General features: G+C 43.7%; 1 protein-coding gene across 1 annotated transcript in view; it reads left to right on the top strand.

Moving 5' to 3' along the window:
• The window catches only part of BLNK (B cell linker), a 186,879-nt gene that overhangs the window by 49,753 nt on the left and 122,396 nt on the right, over positions 1 to 14,730 (top strand). The window contains exon 3 of the mRNA XM_089780177.1: positions 14,595 to 14,641. Coding sequence (XP_089636303.1) covers positions 14,595 to 14,641 — 47 coding nt within the window. The remainder of the gene's footprint in view (positions 1 to 14,594; positions 14,642 to 14,730) is intronic.

Here is a 14,730-nt window from a genome sequence, read left to right as displayed (position 1 = left end):
GGTACTACAGGTTCCTGTATGAATAAAGGATACTGTAAAGGATAAAGTATGAATTTTCCCCCCATTTCACACCCTAAAGTGACAGGTGTATGCAGAAGATTAATGTTCTATCTTCTTTTAGGTGAGCTTTGTTTCTGCTGCCCAATGTGAATGAGCACAGACTGAGCTGTAGAGGTTGAATTTCTCTGGTTCAGCAACATCCTTAGGACCACGGATGTTGTTGGACCAGAAAGCCCCAGCGCCTGTCAGCTGGGAGTCCAGTGGCCAGCAGCATGGGGGGCAAGGAGCAGAACCTGGCTGGCAGCTGCCCAGGAGGCTGGGAGTGCAACCCAGCCAGCCCAGCACCCATTGGGAGCAGGAGTACAGCCCAGCAGACAGCCGCCACAGCCAGCAGCAGGGCTAGTGCCCAGGAGGTGAGCCAGTAGAGGCTCCCCAGAGAGTCCTGACCTCCTGTGGTCCAGTAAACTCCCTTGTTCGGTGCCAGACCAGGGAGGTCTAACCTGTAGTTAATGGAGTTGGACAGTAAAGACACAGGCCAGGATAGCTGAGTGCGTGCTTACAGCTTCTGTGATACAGGAAAGTACAACCAGGCTCTTGCACATCTCACAAATGAACAAATCACCGCACATTAGTGCCAGTGGCACATAAAAAGACGTAACTGGGCTTAAATTAGTTCAATTTTTCTTTTGATGCTAGGTATGCTATCTTGAGGAGCTCACTCAAAGTCCAAGTGACAAATTAAAACACAGTTTAAGAGACTTTGGGATTGTGAACTAGACTTCCAAGGGAATTTACACCACTTGGGTATTAATAGAGAAACTATCATAACGAAGGAACTTTTGAAAAGAAAAAAATTTATTTCCTGACACTCCACTAGAATCAAATCATCAGGAAATATAATTAGCATTAGCATTGCTTCACTTTAAGGAATGATATGGAAGTCTGATAAACTATGCTGTGGTTATCTATTACAATCTATTAAAAACACAGGAATTACCTGTGTAAAAATGTAGTCAGTCATTCAGAAAGATATTGTGTCTCAACAGGGCAAATGAGAAATGTGCTGTAGCAAGGCTACCACTACATCTCCATGTACAATACAGACAAACACGGTTGTTCCTCGATAAACACCATGTTTCATCGTCCAGTGCAGATGGCAATCTAACTATGACCCCAAGTCTTAGTCTGTCTTGGACACAATCCTCAGAACTATCAGACCCTTAGGTAACCATGTATCCTCAGTGAGCTCAGGAGGACCCGTCTCATAAGTCCTGGTTACACCAACCCCAGCCAGGGATACTTCCACTTTTGCCCAGTTTAGCACCATTGATACTAGCAACAGTCAGAGTTCTAAAGCAAACCAGGTACACATTTTGCATAGAGACTCAGTTCTTCTGTTTATTCATAAAGCAGCTGCATTGCTCCTGTAAACTAACCTGATGATGTACCTTATCCTGAACTATGGGGCATCTCCTCTTGGGGTGAGAGGATTCTGTTCATATTCATTATGTTCTTTTCCTCTCTAATGAATCTGCCAATAAGGGTGACAGTAGTTTTGGTCCATATATGAAATTACAGTGTGAATGGGGCTACACTGAGGTTATGATCTCCTGCAGTACAGTGACAGCTGATGAATCTGCATTGCAAACTGGGGTTGTGCAGAGCTATCTTTAAAGTACATTTCCTATTATCACCACTAGATGTCAGATTTTTATACACTTTAAAGTGAATGATCACGTTTAAAAAAAAATCCCCCACATTTTTGCAACACAAATATATTCCTTTGATTGCCCATTTTTGCTGGCAAAAGTTTTTGAGGGGTTGAATATATACTGTCTCGTTCAGAACCACACAACCGCAGCTGTGCAGGAAGGTGGGGCTGGGAGCGGTACCGCAACCGGATGACTGCTCTTTTCCCCGTGTGCGTCTGCCCCTCCCAGTGGGGAAAGGAGCAGAACCCCAGCCCGTCCCCTTGCAGGGTTGCCACTTTATAGAGACCCAGCTCTGTGGAGGTGCAGGGCACTGGGAGGAGTAGCAGGGAAAGGAGCAGAATGCCAGCAGCTCCTCTGGCTTTGGATCATCCTCAGATTTCCTCCTCTTCCCCTCTCATCTCCATCCCACATTACCCCCTCTTTCCAGGTAACATGGTACGGAGATGGGAGGGGAAGATTGTGGGGGGCCCCAGGCTGGGGGGCAAGGTCACATGGAGGGTCACATGGGGAGCTCACATGGCCTCCCTTAGGTGATGTGCTCTCCCCATACTTGGAAGACATTGATTTTACTTTTGCCACTAGTTCTATTGGCATTCACCTTACGACGCAGTAAGAGATGCTGGTAATAGAATGAATATACCCAGTCTGGTGAGGAATCCGGACAAAGCCACACAGTAAAAACTAAGATATTTATGTGCCAATGCAAGGAGCTGGAGTAACAAAATGGAGGAACTTCAACAGTGGTTCTCAAACTTTTGTTCTGGTGACTCCTTTCACATAACAAACCTCTGAATGCAAATCTTCTCTATAGAGTAAACACTTTTAAAATATACTTAATACCATTATAAATGCTGGAGGCAAAGTGGGGTTTAGGTGGGAGATTGATATCCCCCCCCAGTATAATAACCACATGACCATCTGAGGGGTCCCAACTGCTAGTTTAGGAACCCTAGAACTAGAAGTATGGATGCAGGGCATGAAACCAGATATTAGAGGGATAACAGAAAAATAGCAGAATAGTGGACATGGCTGAAATATGGCCAATAAAGGGTGTACTATTCAGGAAAGACAGAAATAAAGACAAAGATGTGAAGACAAGCCCTTAGTGTACGTTGCACTTCAGCTGCGAAGACTTCTCATTTTTTCAGTATCTCAGACTAACATTTATACCACATCCTGAAACACCTTCATTACTAAAATAACCTGAACAAGAGCTTGTCATCTTTTTCATTGTGAATCAGTTCTCTGATTAATTTAGTCCTATTTTTGGTGGCAAATTATCAGCACGCACTTTTATTTTTACAGCTTGTATTATTTATGTAACCCTTCTGCTGGGTAGGCCTGGCAGTAACCAGGGCTGGATTCAATATCTTGGGGTCCATCTCACACAGAACCAGCTCGAGCCCCAACCCAGTAATCTGGGAAATTCACACATCCCTGGGTGCCTCTGAGAGGCAATGCTTCCCCATTCACAAGTACTAAGTCTGAGTGTAGGACAGAAACATTTAATGAGACAGAGAGAGAAGTCATACGGCATTAACTTGGGGAAAACACCACAAACATGGCTGTGTCTAGACTGGCCACTTTTTCTGGAAAAGCAGCCACTTTTCCGGAAAAAATTGCCAGCTGTCTAAACTGGCCACTTGAATTTCCGCAAAAGCACTAACGATCTCATGTAAGATTGTCAGTGTTTTTGCGGAAATACTATGCTGCTCCCGTTCGAGCAAAAGTCTTTTTCCGAAAACTTTTGTGCAAAAGGGCCAGTGTAGACAGCAGAGATTTGTTTTCCGCAAAAAAGCCCCGATCGCGAAAATGGCGATCAGGGCTTTTTTGCGGAAAAGCTCATCTAGAATGGCCACGGATGCTTTTCCACAAAAAGTGCTTTTGCGGAAAAGCGTCCTGCCAAACTAGACACGCTTTTCCGAAAATGCTTTTAATGGAAAACTTTTCCGTTAAAAGCATTTCCGGAAAATCATGCCAGTCTAGACGAAGCCACAGAGTTCATAACCCAAACATGAGCTAAGGCCCCCACCCCAGCCAAGAATCACCTAAAGTCCAAAGAGTCCGACACCCCAAAAGTCTCTGTCCCTGGTCCGTGCCACCCAGAGTCCCAAAATTCACCCACAGGGTTTCACCTCCCAACCTGGGTAGAAATGGGGGTGGGAGGATAGATAGGGGGCACCTTATGACACTCTGCCACGCTCCACCAACTGTCTCATCTCATGCCACCGGATGCTCTGCTGATCACCTGCCTCCGCTCTGCGCCACGCCGCTGGTCACTGTTCCTCGCCTGCCACTGCTCCACGCCACACCGCTGGTCACCACACCACACCGCTGGGCGCAATGGGTCTAGCTCTCAGCCAAACCAGTGTTTTCAGCTCTCAGTGATTTCAACTCTTTAGCCACCAGCTGGACTGGCAAAGGAATCCAGTTTCCACTAGATGAGCAACAGAAAAAGACTTCTCAGGGAGTCTGCTTTAGGTCTGTCCTTAAAACAAAGGGGGGGGGGGGGCGGTAGGTTGGGCCAGTCTTATAGCTCACACCTGGCAGGTGTGAAGCAGGCTGACTTAAGCCCTTTAACCCTTCCCCCAGCTCTGTTCACTCAACTCTGGAAGGGGGGAGGCTTGTTCCTCCGAGATCTCTTGCCATGATGGTGGTGTGTCTCCTGCAAGCACTGGTGGCATGTTTTACAGTTCCCACATTTAGGGGTAGCATGATTAGTTACCCCCACAACAGTCCCAAATTATTTACAATTCTCCACATTCCATTCCAACACTGACCCTCCATCCGCCCTGGCTGAATGGGATTTGCATAGCCACATCTCATATTCTCTCCTGAGCTGTATTTACATATCAACAGTTAACAGTTAATTTCCTTGCAAAGCTAAACAATTGTAGTGGGCACACCCACCCCTCCTTTTAGCTGGCTGATAGCAAGCAGCAGTTCAGCCCTTGCTTACATTTATTATTGCTAAATTAGCCCTTTACAGAAACAAATTATTGCCAATGGGTTGTTTGAGGATTGCTCTTGTTCACACATAATCGTCCTTGTTTGCATGTGAAGGCAGGTATTTGTACAAAGGACAAATTTCTCCAAGCTTCTGTGCCAACAGAAATTTGTGATAGAAATGTAGCCCTGTTAGTCTGGTGTAGCTGATACAAAATAAAGGACTATGTAGCACTTTAAAGACTAACAAGATGGTTTATTAGATGATGAGCTTTCATGGGCCAGAAATTTGTGTGTGACTGTTTGGGGAGGAAATGTGGCCAAAGCTGCTTAGAATCAGAAACACCCTTCACAATCACTTATTTTTTGCAGAATTTGGGATCCAGCTCTAAACTGAAGATACGCACATGCTAAATCAGAAAAATGAGTTGTGTTTATCAGCTTCAGAATAACTGGATTCTATAAAAATAAGGCTCAGAGAATCCTTGTTCTTTTCATAACAATCTACCACACAACTTTTGTATTTGTAAGATATTTTATAGGGTCCTATTTTTACAATATACATCTCACAATCTTCAGTCCTCATACCCTGTAAATTAAGGCAGTCCTATTATCCCCATTTTAAAGATGGGAAATTGAAGCACAAAGAGACTAAATGAGTTATAGGGCCTTAGAGTCATAGAATCATAGAATCATAGAATAATAGGACTGGAAGGGACCTCAAGAGGTCATCAAGTCCAGCCCCCCGCCCTCAAGGCAGGACCAAGCTCCATCTACACCATCCCTGACAGTTGTCTATCTAACCTGTTCTTAAATATCTCCAGAGAGGGAGATTCCACCACCTCCCTTGGCAATTTATTCCAATATTTGACCACCCTGACAGTTAGGAATTTTTTCCTAATGTCCAATCTAAACCTCCCCTGCTGCACTTTAAGCCCATTACTCCTTGTCCTGTCCTCAGAAACCAAGAGGAACAAATTTTCTCCTTCCTCCTTGTGACACCCTTTTAGATATTTGAAAACCGCTATCATGTCCCCCCTTAATCTTCTTTTTTCCAAACTAAACAAGCCCAGTTCATGAAGCCTGGCTTCATAGGTCATGTTCTCTAAACCTTTAATCATTCTTGTCGCTCTTCTCTGTACCCTTTCCAATTTCTCCACATCTTTCTTGAAATGTGGCGCCCAGAACTGGACACAGTACTCCAGCTGAGGCCTAACTAGTGCAGAGTAGAGCGGCAGAATGACTTCACGAGTTTTGCTTACAACACACCTGTTGATACAACCTAGAATCATATTTGCTTTTTTTGCAACAGCATCACACTGTTGACTCATATTCAACTTGTGGTCCACTATGACCCCTAGATCCCTTTCCGCCATGCTCCTTCCTAGACAGTCGCTTCCCATCTTGTATGTATGGAACTGATTGTTCCTTCCTAAGTGGAGCACTTTGCATTTCTCTTTATTAAACCTCATCCTGTTTACCTCTGACCATTTCTCTAACTTGCTAAGGTCATTTTGAATTATGTCCCTATCCTCCAAAGAAGTCGCAACCCCACCCAGTTTGGTATCATCCGCAAACTTAATAAGCGTACTCTCTATCCCAATATCTACATCATTGATGAAGATATTGAACAGTACGGGTCCCAAAACAGACCCTTGAGGAACTCCACTTGTTATCCCTTTCCAGCAGGATTTAGAACCGTTAACAACAACTCTCTGACTACGGTTATCCAACCAATTATGCACCCACCTTATCGTGGCCCTATCTAAGTTATATTTGCCTAGTTTATCAATAAGAATATCACGCGAGACCGTATCAAACGCCTTACTAAAGTCTAGGTATATGACATCCACCGCTTCTCCCTTATCCACAAGGCTCGTTATCCTATCAAAGAAAGCTATCAGATTAGTTTGGCATGACTTGTTCTTCACAAACCCATGCTGGCTATTGCCTATCACTTTATTACCTTCCAAGTGTTTGCATATGATTTCCTTAATTACCTGCTCCATTATCTTCCCTGGGACAGACGTTAAACTGACCGGTCTGTAGTTTCCTGGGTTGTTCTTATTCCCTTTTTATAGATGGGCACAATATTTGCCCTTTTCCAGTCTTCTGGAATCTCCCCTGTCTGCCATGATTTTTCAAAAATCATAGCTAAAGGCTCAGATACCTCCTCTGTCAGCTCCTTGAGTATCCTGGGCTGCATTTCATCAGGACCTGGTGACTTGCTGACATCTAACTTTCCTAAGTGATTTTTAACTTGTTCTTTGTGTATCCTATCTTCTAAACTTACCCTGTCTCTGCTTGTATTCACTACGTTAGGCACACCTCCAGACTTCTCGGTGAAGACCGAAACAAAGAAGTCATTGAGCATCTCTGCCATTTCCAAGTTTCCTGTTACTGCTTCTCCCTCCTCACTAAGCAGTGGGCCTACCCTGTCCTTGGTCTTCCTCTTGCTTTTAATGTATTTATAAAAGGTCTTCTTGTTTCCCTTTATGCCTCTAGCTAATTTGATCTCATTTTGTGCCTTTGCCTTTCTAATCTTGCCCCTGCATTCCCGTGTTGCTTGCCTATATTCATCCTTTGTTATTTGTCCTAGTTTCCATTTTTTATACGACTCCTTTTTTATTTTGAGATCATGCAAGATCTCCTTGTTAAGCCAAGCTGGTCTTTTGCCATATTTTCTGTCTTTCCTACACAGCGGAATTGTTTGCTTTTGGGCCCTTAACAACGTCCCTTTGAAATACTTCCAACTCTCCTCAGTTGTTTTTCCCTTCAGTCTTGCTTCCCATGGGACCTTACCTACAAGTTCTCTGAGCTTATCAAAATCTGCCTTCCTGAAATCCATTACCTCAATTGTGCTGGTCTCCCTTTCCTCTGCCTTGTGACAGAGTACTGCAAACCAACAACTGAACCAACACTCTGGTCTCTAGGGCTGTGTCTAGACTACATGCCTCTGTCGTCAGAGGCATGTAGATTAGACACATAGGCAAAGGTAAATGAAGCCGCGATTTAAATGATCGCGGCTTCATTTACATTTACACGGCTGCCGCGCTGAGCCGACACACTGCTGATCAGCTGTTTGTCTGCTCAGCACGCTAGTCTGGACGCTCCCCTGCCGACATCAAAGCCCTTTGTCGGCAGCCCTGTTATTCCTCGTGGGATGAGGTTTACCGGGGCTGCCGACAAAGGGCTTTGATGTCGGCAGGGGAGCGTCCAGACTAGCGCGCTGTGCGGACAAACAGCTGATCAGCTGTTTGTCGGCTCAGCGCAGCAGCCATGTAAATGTAAATGAAGCCGCGATCATTTAAATCGCGGCTTCATTTACCTTTGCCAAAACAACAAATCTACATGGCTCCGTCGACGGAGCCATGTAGTTTAGACGTACCGTACAAATCTACATGGCTCCGTCGACGGAGCCATGTAGTTTAGATGTACCGTAGAGTTACATCTACACAGCAGGGCTAAAGTCAAATTAAGCTACACAACTTCAGCTACATTAACTCGTAGCTTAAGTCAAAATAGCCTAATTTGGCTTTTGGTGCTGTCTACACAGCAAGAAGTTGAAGGCAGAACACTCTTCCTTTGACTTCCCTTACTCCTCATGAAATGAGGGTTACCATGACTGCAGTAATTCCTCCAGCTTGACATTATTTCAAACTAAAGGTTTGTAGTGTAGATGCGCAATGCGTTATTTCGGAATAACTGATGTAAACCCAATGGCTACAGCTAGACTAGCATGATTTTCTGCACATGCTTTTAACGGAAAATTTTTCTATTAAAAGCATTTGCGGAAAAGAGCGTGTAGATTGGCATGGGCGCTTTTGCGCAAAAGCACTTTTTGCGGAAAAGCGTCCGTGCCAATCTAGATGTGGTTTTGCGCAAGAAAGCCCCGATCGCCATTTTCGCCAGAGGGCTTTTTCCTGAACAGGAGCATCATAGTATTTGCGGAAGAACACTGACAATCTTACATCAGATTGTCAGTGCTCTTGCGCAAATTCAAGCGGCCAGTGTAGACAGCTGGCAAGTTTTTCCACAAAAGCAGTTGCTTTTGAGGAAAAACTTGCCAGTCTAGTCGCAGCCAGTTAGTTCTCCCCTAGAGGGAGTCTAATTCAAAGACGAAATGGCTAATTATTAGATGAGCATGGGCTAATCAGTCTTTTACCTGTGAGAATAGAAAAGGAGCATAAGAGGAGAAGAAAGAACAGGATAGGACAACAGAGCCATGCCATGCCAAGCCAAAATAAAGGGAAATGTTTGCATGGTGAAATCTCTGTCCTCACTTATAATTGTACTATCAGACTTACTCAACATTGCTTGGGTTCTTCAGGGCAAGGGGCTGGTGGTGTGGGGAATGCAGGAGTCAGGGCAGGGGCCTGGGAATGTGGGGTACTTAGAACAGGAGGCTAGGAGTATGGGGGTGCAGGAGTCAAAATTTGGGGTTGAGGAGGGCTGGGGATGGGGAGTGCAGGAGTCAGAGAGCAGGGGTAAAGGGAAGGGGGAGACTCCAGGAAGGGGGACTTTGAGGAGGATTTGGTAGGAGGGGGTTCAGGGCAGAGGACGGGGGTGCTAAGAGAGAAATTCTATCAGCATCATAAATGCATTTTTGAGGCATCTTTGGCTATTCCAAAGTTCCTACATAGTTCTATGAAACTTTGGACTACAGAAATAAAACAGAAAAGAACTCTCATTATTGCACATTCAGAAAAACCTCCTGTCAGGGTAGTTAAGCATTGGAATAAATTGCTTAGGGACAGGCCTGCCAACAGGGAGGGGAGAAAAGAGGGCAACCGCACTGGGGCCTGGTGATTCAAAAGGGCCGGGGCGCCAGTTGCTAGTGCTGCCGTAGCAGCAGCTGGAGCCATAAGCCCTTTAAATTGTCACCCAAGTGCTGCACAGCACACTGGTGATTCTTAGGGCTCCCTGAAGAAGTGGGGGTGCAATACAGGCGTGAGGGAGGGGGGCATTGCAGTCATGCAGCGCTGATGGTGGGCTGCCCTTGGTCCCACCCCTTCCACCTGGGGCCTTGCCCCTTCGGGAGTGCATAGCTGGGCTCCCTCCCCCCCCCCCCCAAAAAAAAATCTCTAGGAGCAGGTTAAACAAAACACCTGTCTAGAGATAACACGTCCTGCTATGAGGTCAGGGGCTGGACTAAATGACTTCTTGAGGTTGTTTCCAGTCCTATAATGCTATTACTAGGTGATGAAAAGGTCATCGGTATAAATACATCATGTTGTGGTCAGTTCCTGAGAATCTTAACAAGCAATAGGGATGGTATGTTTGCAAAGTGAGGAGTCCAGAAAATCCCCAGTATTATCAGGCAATGACAAGGAGGTTAGCAGTATAAATACACCACTTTGTTTGACAAACAAACAAACCAGAGAATCCCCATTTGAGCTGAAGTCTGGCCCTTTGCAGATTTCCGGTGATCCTCTTCTATAAGATTATCCTATTTCAAGGTCCTAAATAAAGGACACTGCCAAGGGGAGGGAAGTGTGTGTGTGTGTGTGTGCACTGAGGGTTGTGTGTGTGTGTGCTGAGGGGTGTATTAAAGGGGGTGCTGGATGGGGTGTATGTTTTCAGAGGAGATTTGGGTTTGCTAGAGGGGGGTGCTTTGGCATGGTGTGTGGGGAACTGGGAAGGGTGTTTGGGAGTGTTGAAAGGGATATTTGGAAGTATTAGAGAGGTGTATACAAGGAGGGGATTGGAGTGGTGCTGGATAGCTGGATACACTGGGAGAAGATTTCTGGGGGAAATGGCCTCACACCTGAGGTGCCAGGGCAGTGTTATACTCCCTGTCATAGTGGCAAGACAGCTGGCACAGGCCCAGCATGCATCATCTCCCCATAAGCTTCTTCTCCCTAGGATAGAGAGGGCCCTCTCTCTACAGGTCTCTAAGGCCTCAGGACAGGGAAGGTGAGATCCAGCAACTGCAAATGCTGGGGAAGGACTAATCAGGGTGCAGATGTAACCCACACACGTAGTGTGGTTCACTGAACAATGCAGTGGCACCTAGACCACTGCAACAGCTAAGATCAAGAGACCTCTACCGCATGGGCAAGGAGGCAGCTGGCTTTTAGATCAGAAGGTAGAGGCTCCTATACTCCGCTTCAGAGGTCCCAGATTCAAATCCACCTGGTGATGGTTACACAGAGACAACTCATGCTGAGTTGCAACATCTGCTCCACAAAGGACAACCCCAAGTTCCTTTTTATTTAAATAATTCCCAGCTGGAGACAGGTGGCCAAAAAAAAGCCTAAGTCCAAGAAAACCTGGACATACGGTAACCCTAATCTTCTAGGGGCCTTCCTCTAAATTGTCCACGGTGTTAGTTGCAGCTGCTGCCATTTCCATCTTGCATGTTCACTTGATAAGCCAGTCACCCACCGGGAATGTTTTTATGCTGACGAGCCATACTTTATAGATAAGGCTACAATTTTTTCCACTGAGGTCACAGAAGTCCCAAATCTGAGACTTCTGTGATCTCAGACCAAAGCTGCAGGATCCCTTTGTGCTATCACAGGAGGTGGGGATATCCCAGAGCGCTGAGGATCCCCCCCCCCCACACACACACACCTCTGCCTAGCTGCTGAAGATGGTATGGGGACCATGCAGCTGAGCTCCCCATTCTGTCATGGAAGTTTTTAGTAAAAGTCACAGACAGGCCAAGAGCTTCTGTGAATTTTTTGTTATTGCCTGTGACTTGTCCATGACTTTTGCTAAAAATATTTGTGACAAAATCTTAGCCTTATTCATTGCCTTCCACTTTAAACCATAGTGGAAAAAATGACTCACAACCATGAGAAGACTCCATACCAAAACAATCCTTCAGGGACATCTGGAAGGGACATCTATCAACTCCCATTACTACAGCCTCAACTAGGAATTCCTGGACACTTACCAGAAACCCTGAACCAATATTTAGGGTAAAACATGCCAGATCCCTGTTTAGGGAACTTTTGAATCTTCTACCAGGAGAAAAAAAATATATAGATATTGCTGCTAAAGATATTGCTGCTAGAGGGAGCTTGTGCTCCTTAGATCCTCTTTTTATTTTAGTTAAAATGTGTTAATGTAACTTTCCTTGCTCCCTCATTGGTGAGAAATTAGAGGGCAGGGGACTGAAAAAGCAAGGAGCAAATAGGAAAGTAGCTGTCAGTTGTTAGTTAAAACAGTATTCGTCAGAAATTATCCACAATCACTGGGCTAGTTAATTACTCTGATAGGGAAATAAACCACAGGTGTAAAGAAGTAAGGATCTAGATAGTAAGGAGATGGCAAAGCATATTATAGTGTGACTAATTTGCTGAAAATTAAAGTGGATTATTCCTTCAGTACCAAAGTTGCTAAACATGACAAATTGCTTGAGCTCTGTCACAGGCACACTCAGAAGACAGACCATTTTCGAGCCAGAGTGAGAGAGCACCCACATGATTACTTTATTAAGCCAGCATTTCAGCTGAACTACCAGCTGGCATCAGTGGTTAGATTCCATCCTGGCAGCTTCATGCAACCTTTTGTGGCATTAATATGACTCTGAGATTCCACATTAAATAATCCCTCTGGAGACTGTTGCTGAAGCAAAAACAGAATATCCCAGAGTGGTTTTGCCTTAAGAATCTTAATATACATTGTACTGAACTTAAGTGAAAAGATGACCAAAACTGCTGGCAAAGAAATAAAAATGAGCTCCTAGTTTTATGATGATAAAGACTGATCAAGAACTAAAGACATCTAATAAGATGTGCAGGTTCTGTCTCCTTGGAACTAAAATGATTTAATGATAGAAGATAATCTCATTAATATAATTGATCCCTATTCTACAGTGGAGGGGTTGGGTGCTCACTAAGTGCTGACTGTAATTTGACACACAAATGTGACATATGTCAATAAGACACTTTTAAAAGCTCCAAAGGATTTTGCAGATTTCCAGATGTGGCAAATCATCCTTTATTTATTGTATACACTATGCGCAGATCAGCAGCTGGTTTGTGTTACAGTATAATTATAGGATAAGTATTAAACATTGAGGGTTGGCTAGTGCCTAAAATGACATTTTTACCCAACAAACACCAAATAATGAAATGCAGAGATATATTTGAATTTAAATACAGGACGGAGAGAAATGTTTTGACTCAGATCTTCCATGTGCACCACTTAATGTGTTCAAATCATTTGATTGTTGTTGCTCTAGTTTCTCATTTTAATTCTATGGCTGCATCTAGACTGGCATGATTTTGTGCAAAAGCGGCTGCTTTTATGCAAAATCTTGCCACCTGTCTACACTGGCCATAAGTATTTGTGCAAGAACACTGACTTTGTAATGTACAAAATCAGTGGTTTTTGCGCAAATACTCTGATGCTCCCGCTCAGGGATAGGCCCTCTTGCACAAGTATTCTTGCGCAAGAGTGTTAGTGTAGACAGCAACATTAATTTCTTGTGCAAGAAAGCCCGATGGCTAAAATGGCCATCGGAGCTTTCTTGCGCAAGAGAGCGTTTACACTGGCACAGATGCTTTTGCGCAAAAGTAAATCTATTGCACAAAGGCACATGCCACTACAGACGCTCTCTTGTGCAAATACTTCTAATGGAAAAACTTTTCCATTAAAAGTATTTGCGCAAAATCATTCCAGTCTAGACACAGGCTATGTGTTTGCCATCAATTTGTTTGTAATGCACAGGGAAAAGTGAGTAAGGAAAACAAATAGGAGAGCTTGTTTTTTTAAAAGTCATATTGCCACATTGAAAATTGATGTAAGCAAGTCAATAGTGTTACAACAACCTCAGTATCGCTGAAGTCACTGGAGAACACCAGCTTACACCAAAACATCAACTTCAAAGACTCCACATCCATCACTTCCATGCTTAGGGAACCTCAAGCAACAAGCCCAAAACTAATCCACTCCAGGCCATTTGGAAATAGAAATTGAGCTAAAATCTCTTCCATTATAAGGATCACACTTTGGGCCTACTGCTTCTGTTGAAATCGGTGAGGGGTGCACTTTCCTCCCTCTCCTCAAGAGTTCAAAGGTGGACTGCAGATGTTGTTCCCACAAATGATGACTTTCACCACCAGATGGCTCCACCCAGCATTGGGCTCACAAGTATTATTAGCAATTATCAATTTTAAAAATATATTTCAGAGTGCACGCATACTGAATCTAATTCTCTCTGTATACAGGTGACTGTTTTCAAAAGGCATTTTTAAAAAATATATAAACTATCTTTTAGCTTCCTTTTTCCTGGTCATGCATAATGTACAGCTTGATTTTTTCCACAGACTGGCTTCCACTGTTGCAAGCACATATATCATTTGTCCTTTAATTCACTTACATGTGTAATAACAAGTTCAGAGATTATGTTTCCACTCAGAAAAAATTTTTAAAAATCTGCAACAAAAACGAGAGCTCTACTTAAAGACAGGTTGAAAGTTTGACAAACTGCTGTTCATTTCCTAAAATTGTGCATGAAGAGTGAGACCAAACTCTGGCTAATACCTACCACCAGTTTTTACCCAAACTTCTTACTGATTTCATGAAAGCTCCTGAAGAGAGGAGAATATAGCTGGGAAGTCTGTGATAGAACAATACTGGAGATGTACCATGAAAGATAGCTTATCACTTTTTTAAAAAAATAATTCATTAGCCAATGCTTGTTAATCTGCAACATTCCAGGTTAAATTCACAACTTCATCATATGGGTGAGCTGCCTTCCAGAAATGTTACCAAATGCTAGTCATAAGAGAGTTAAACTTTAACTCTGGCTAGATAGCCAACTGATTTCATAAACTAAGGGCATAAACTTCATAAAGTAATTTAAAACAAACAATTGCTTAATTCACTACTTCAGACAGTACACTGGTCTCAATGTGGATTAACCCTTTAATTTAAAAAAAATAAATTTTAAAAATAAATCCTCTTTTTCTTTCTTTTCAGAACATATCAGATTATGAGCTGAACAAATTTAGTATAATGCACCAGCCGTAAGTCTTGTTCCTTTTTACTCCCCTATTTAAAAACTATTGTTCTTTTGCATAATATCACTTTTTGTTGGTTAATAGGTTGATACTGA

The sequence above is a fragment of the Pelodiscus sinensis genome, chromosome 8 (assembly GCF_052426305.1).
Source record: "Pelodiscus sinensis isolate ZL-2025 chromosome 8, ASM5242630v1, whole genome shotgun sequence".
Classification (NCBI taxonomy): domain Eukaryota; kingdom Metazoa; phylum Chordata; order Testudines; family Trionychidae; genus Pelodiscus; species Pelodiscus sinensis.
The sequence above is the reverse complement of the archived record's forward strand: the minus strand, read 5'-3'. Positions and strand labels throughout refer to the sequence as shown.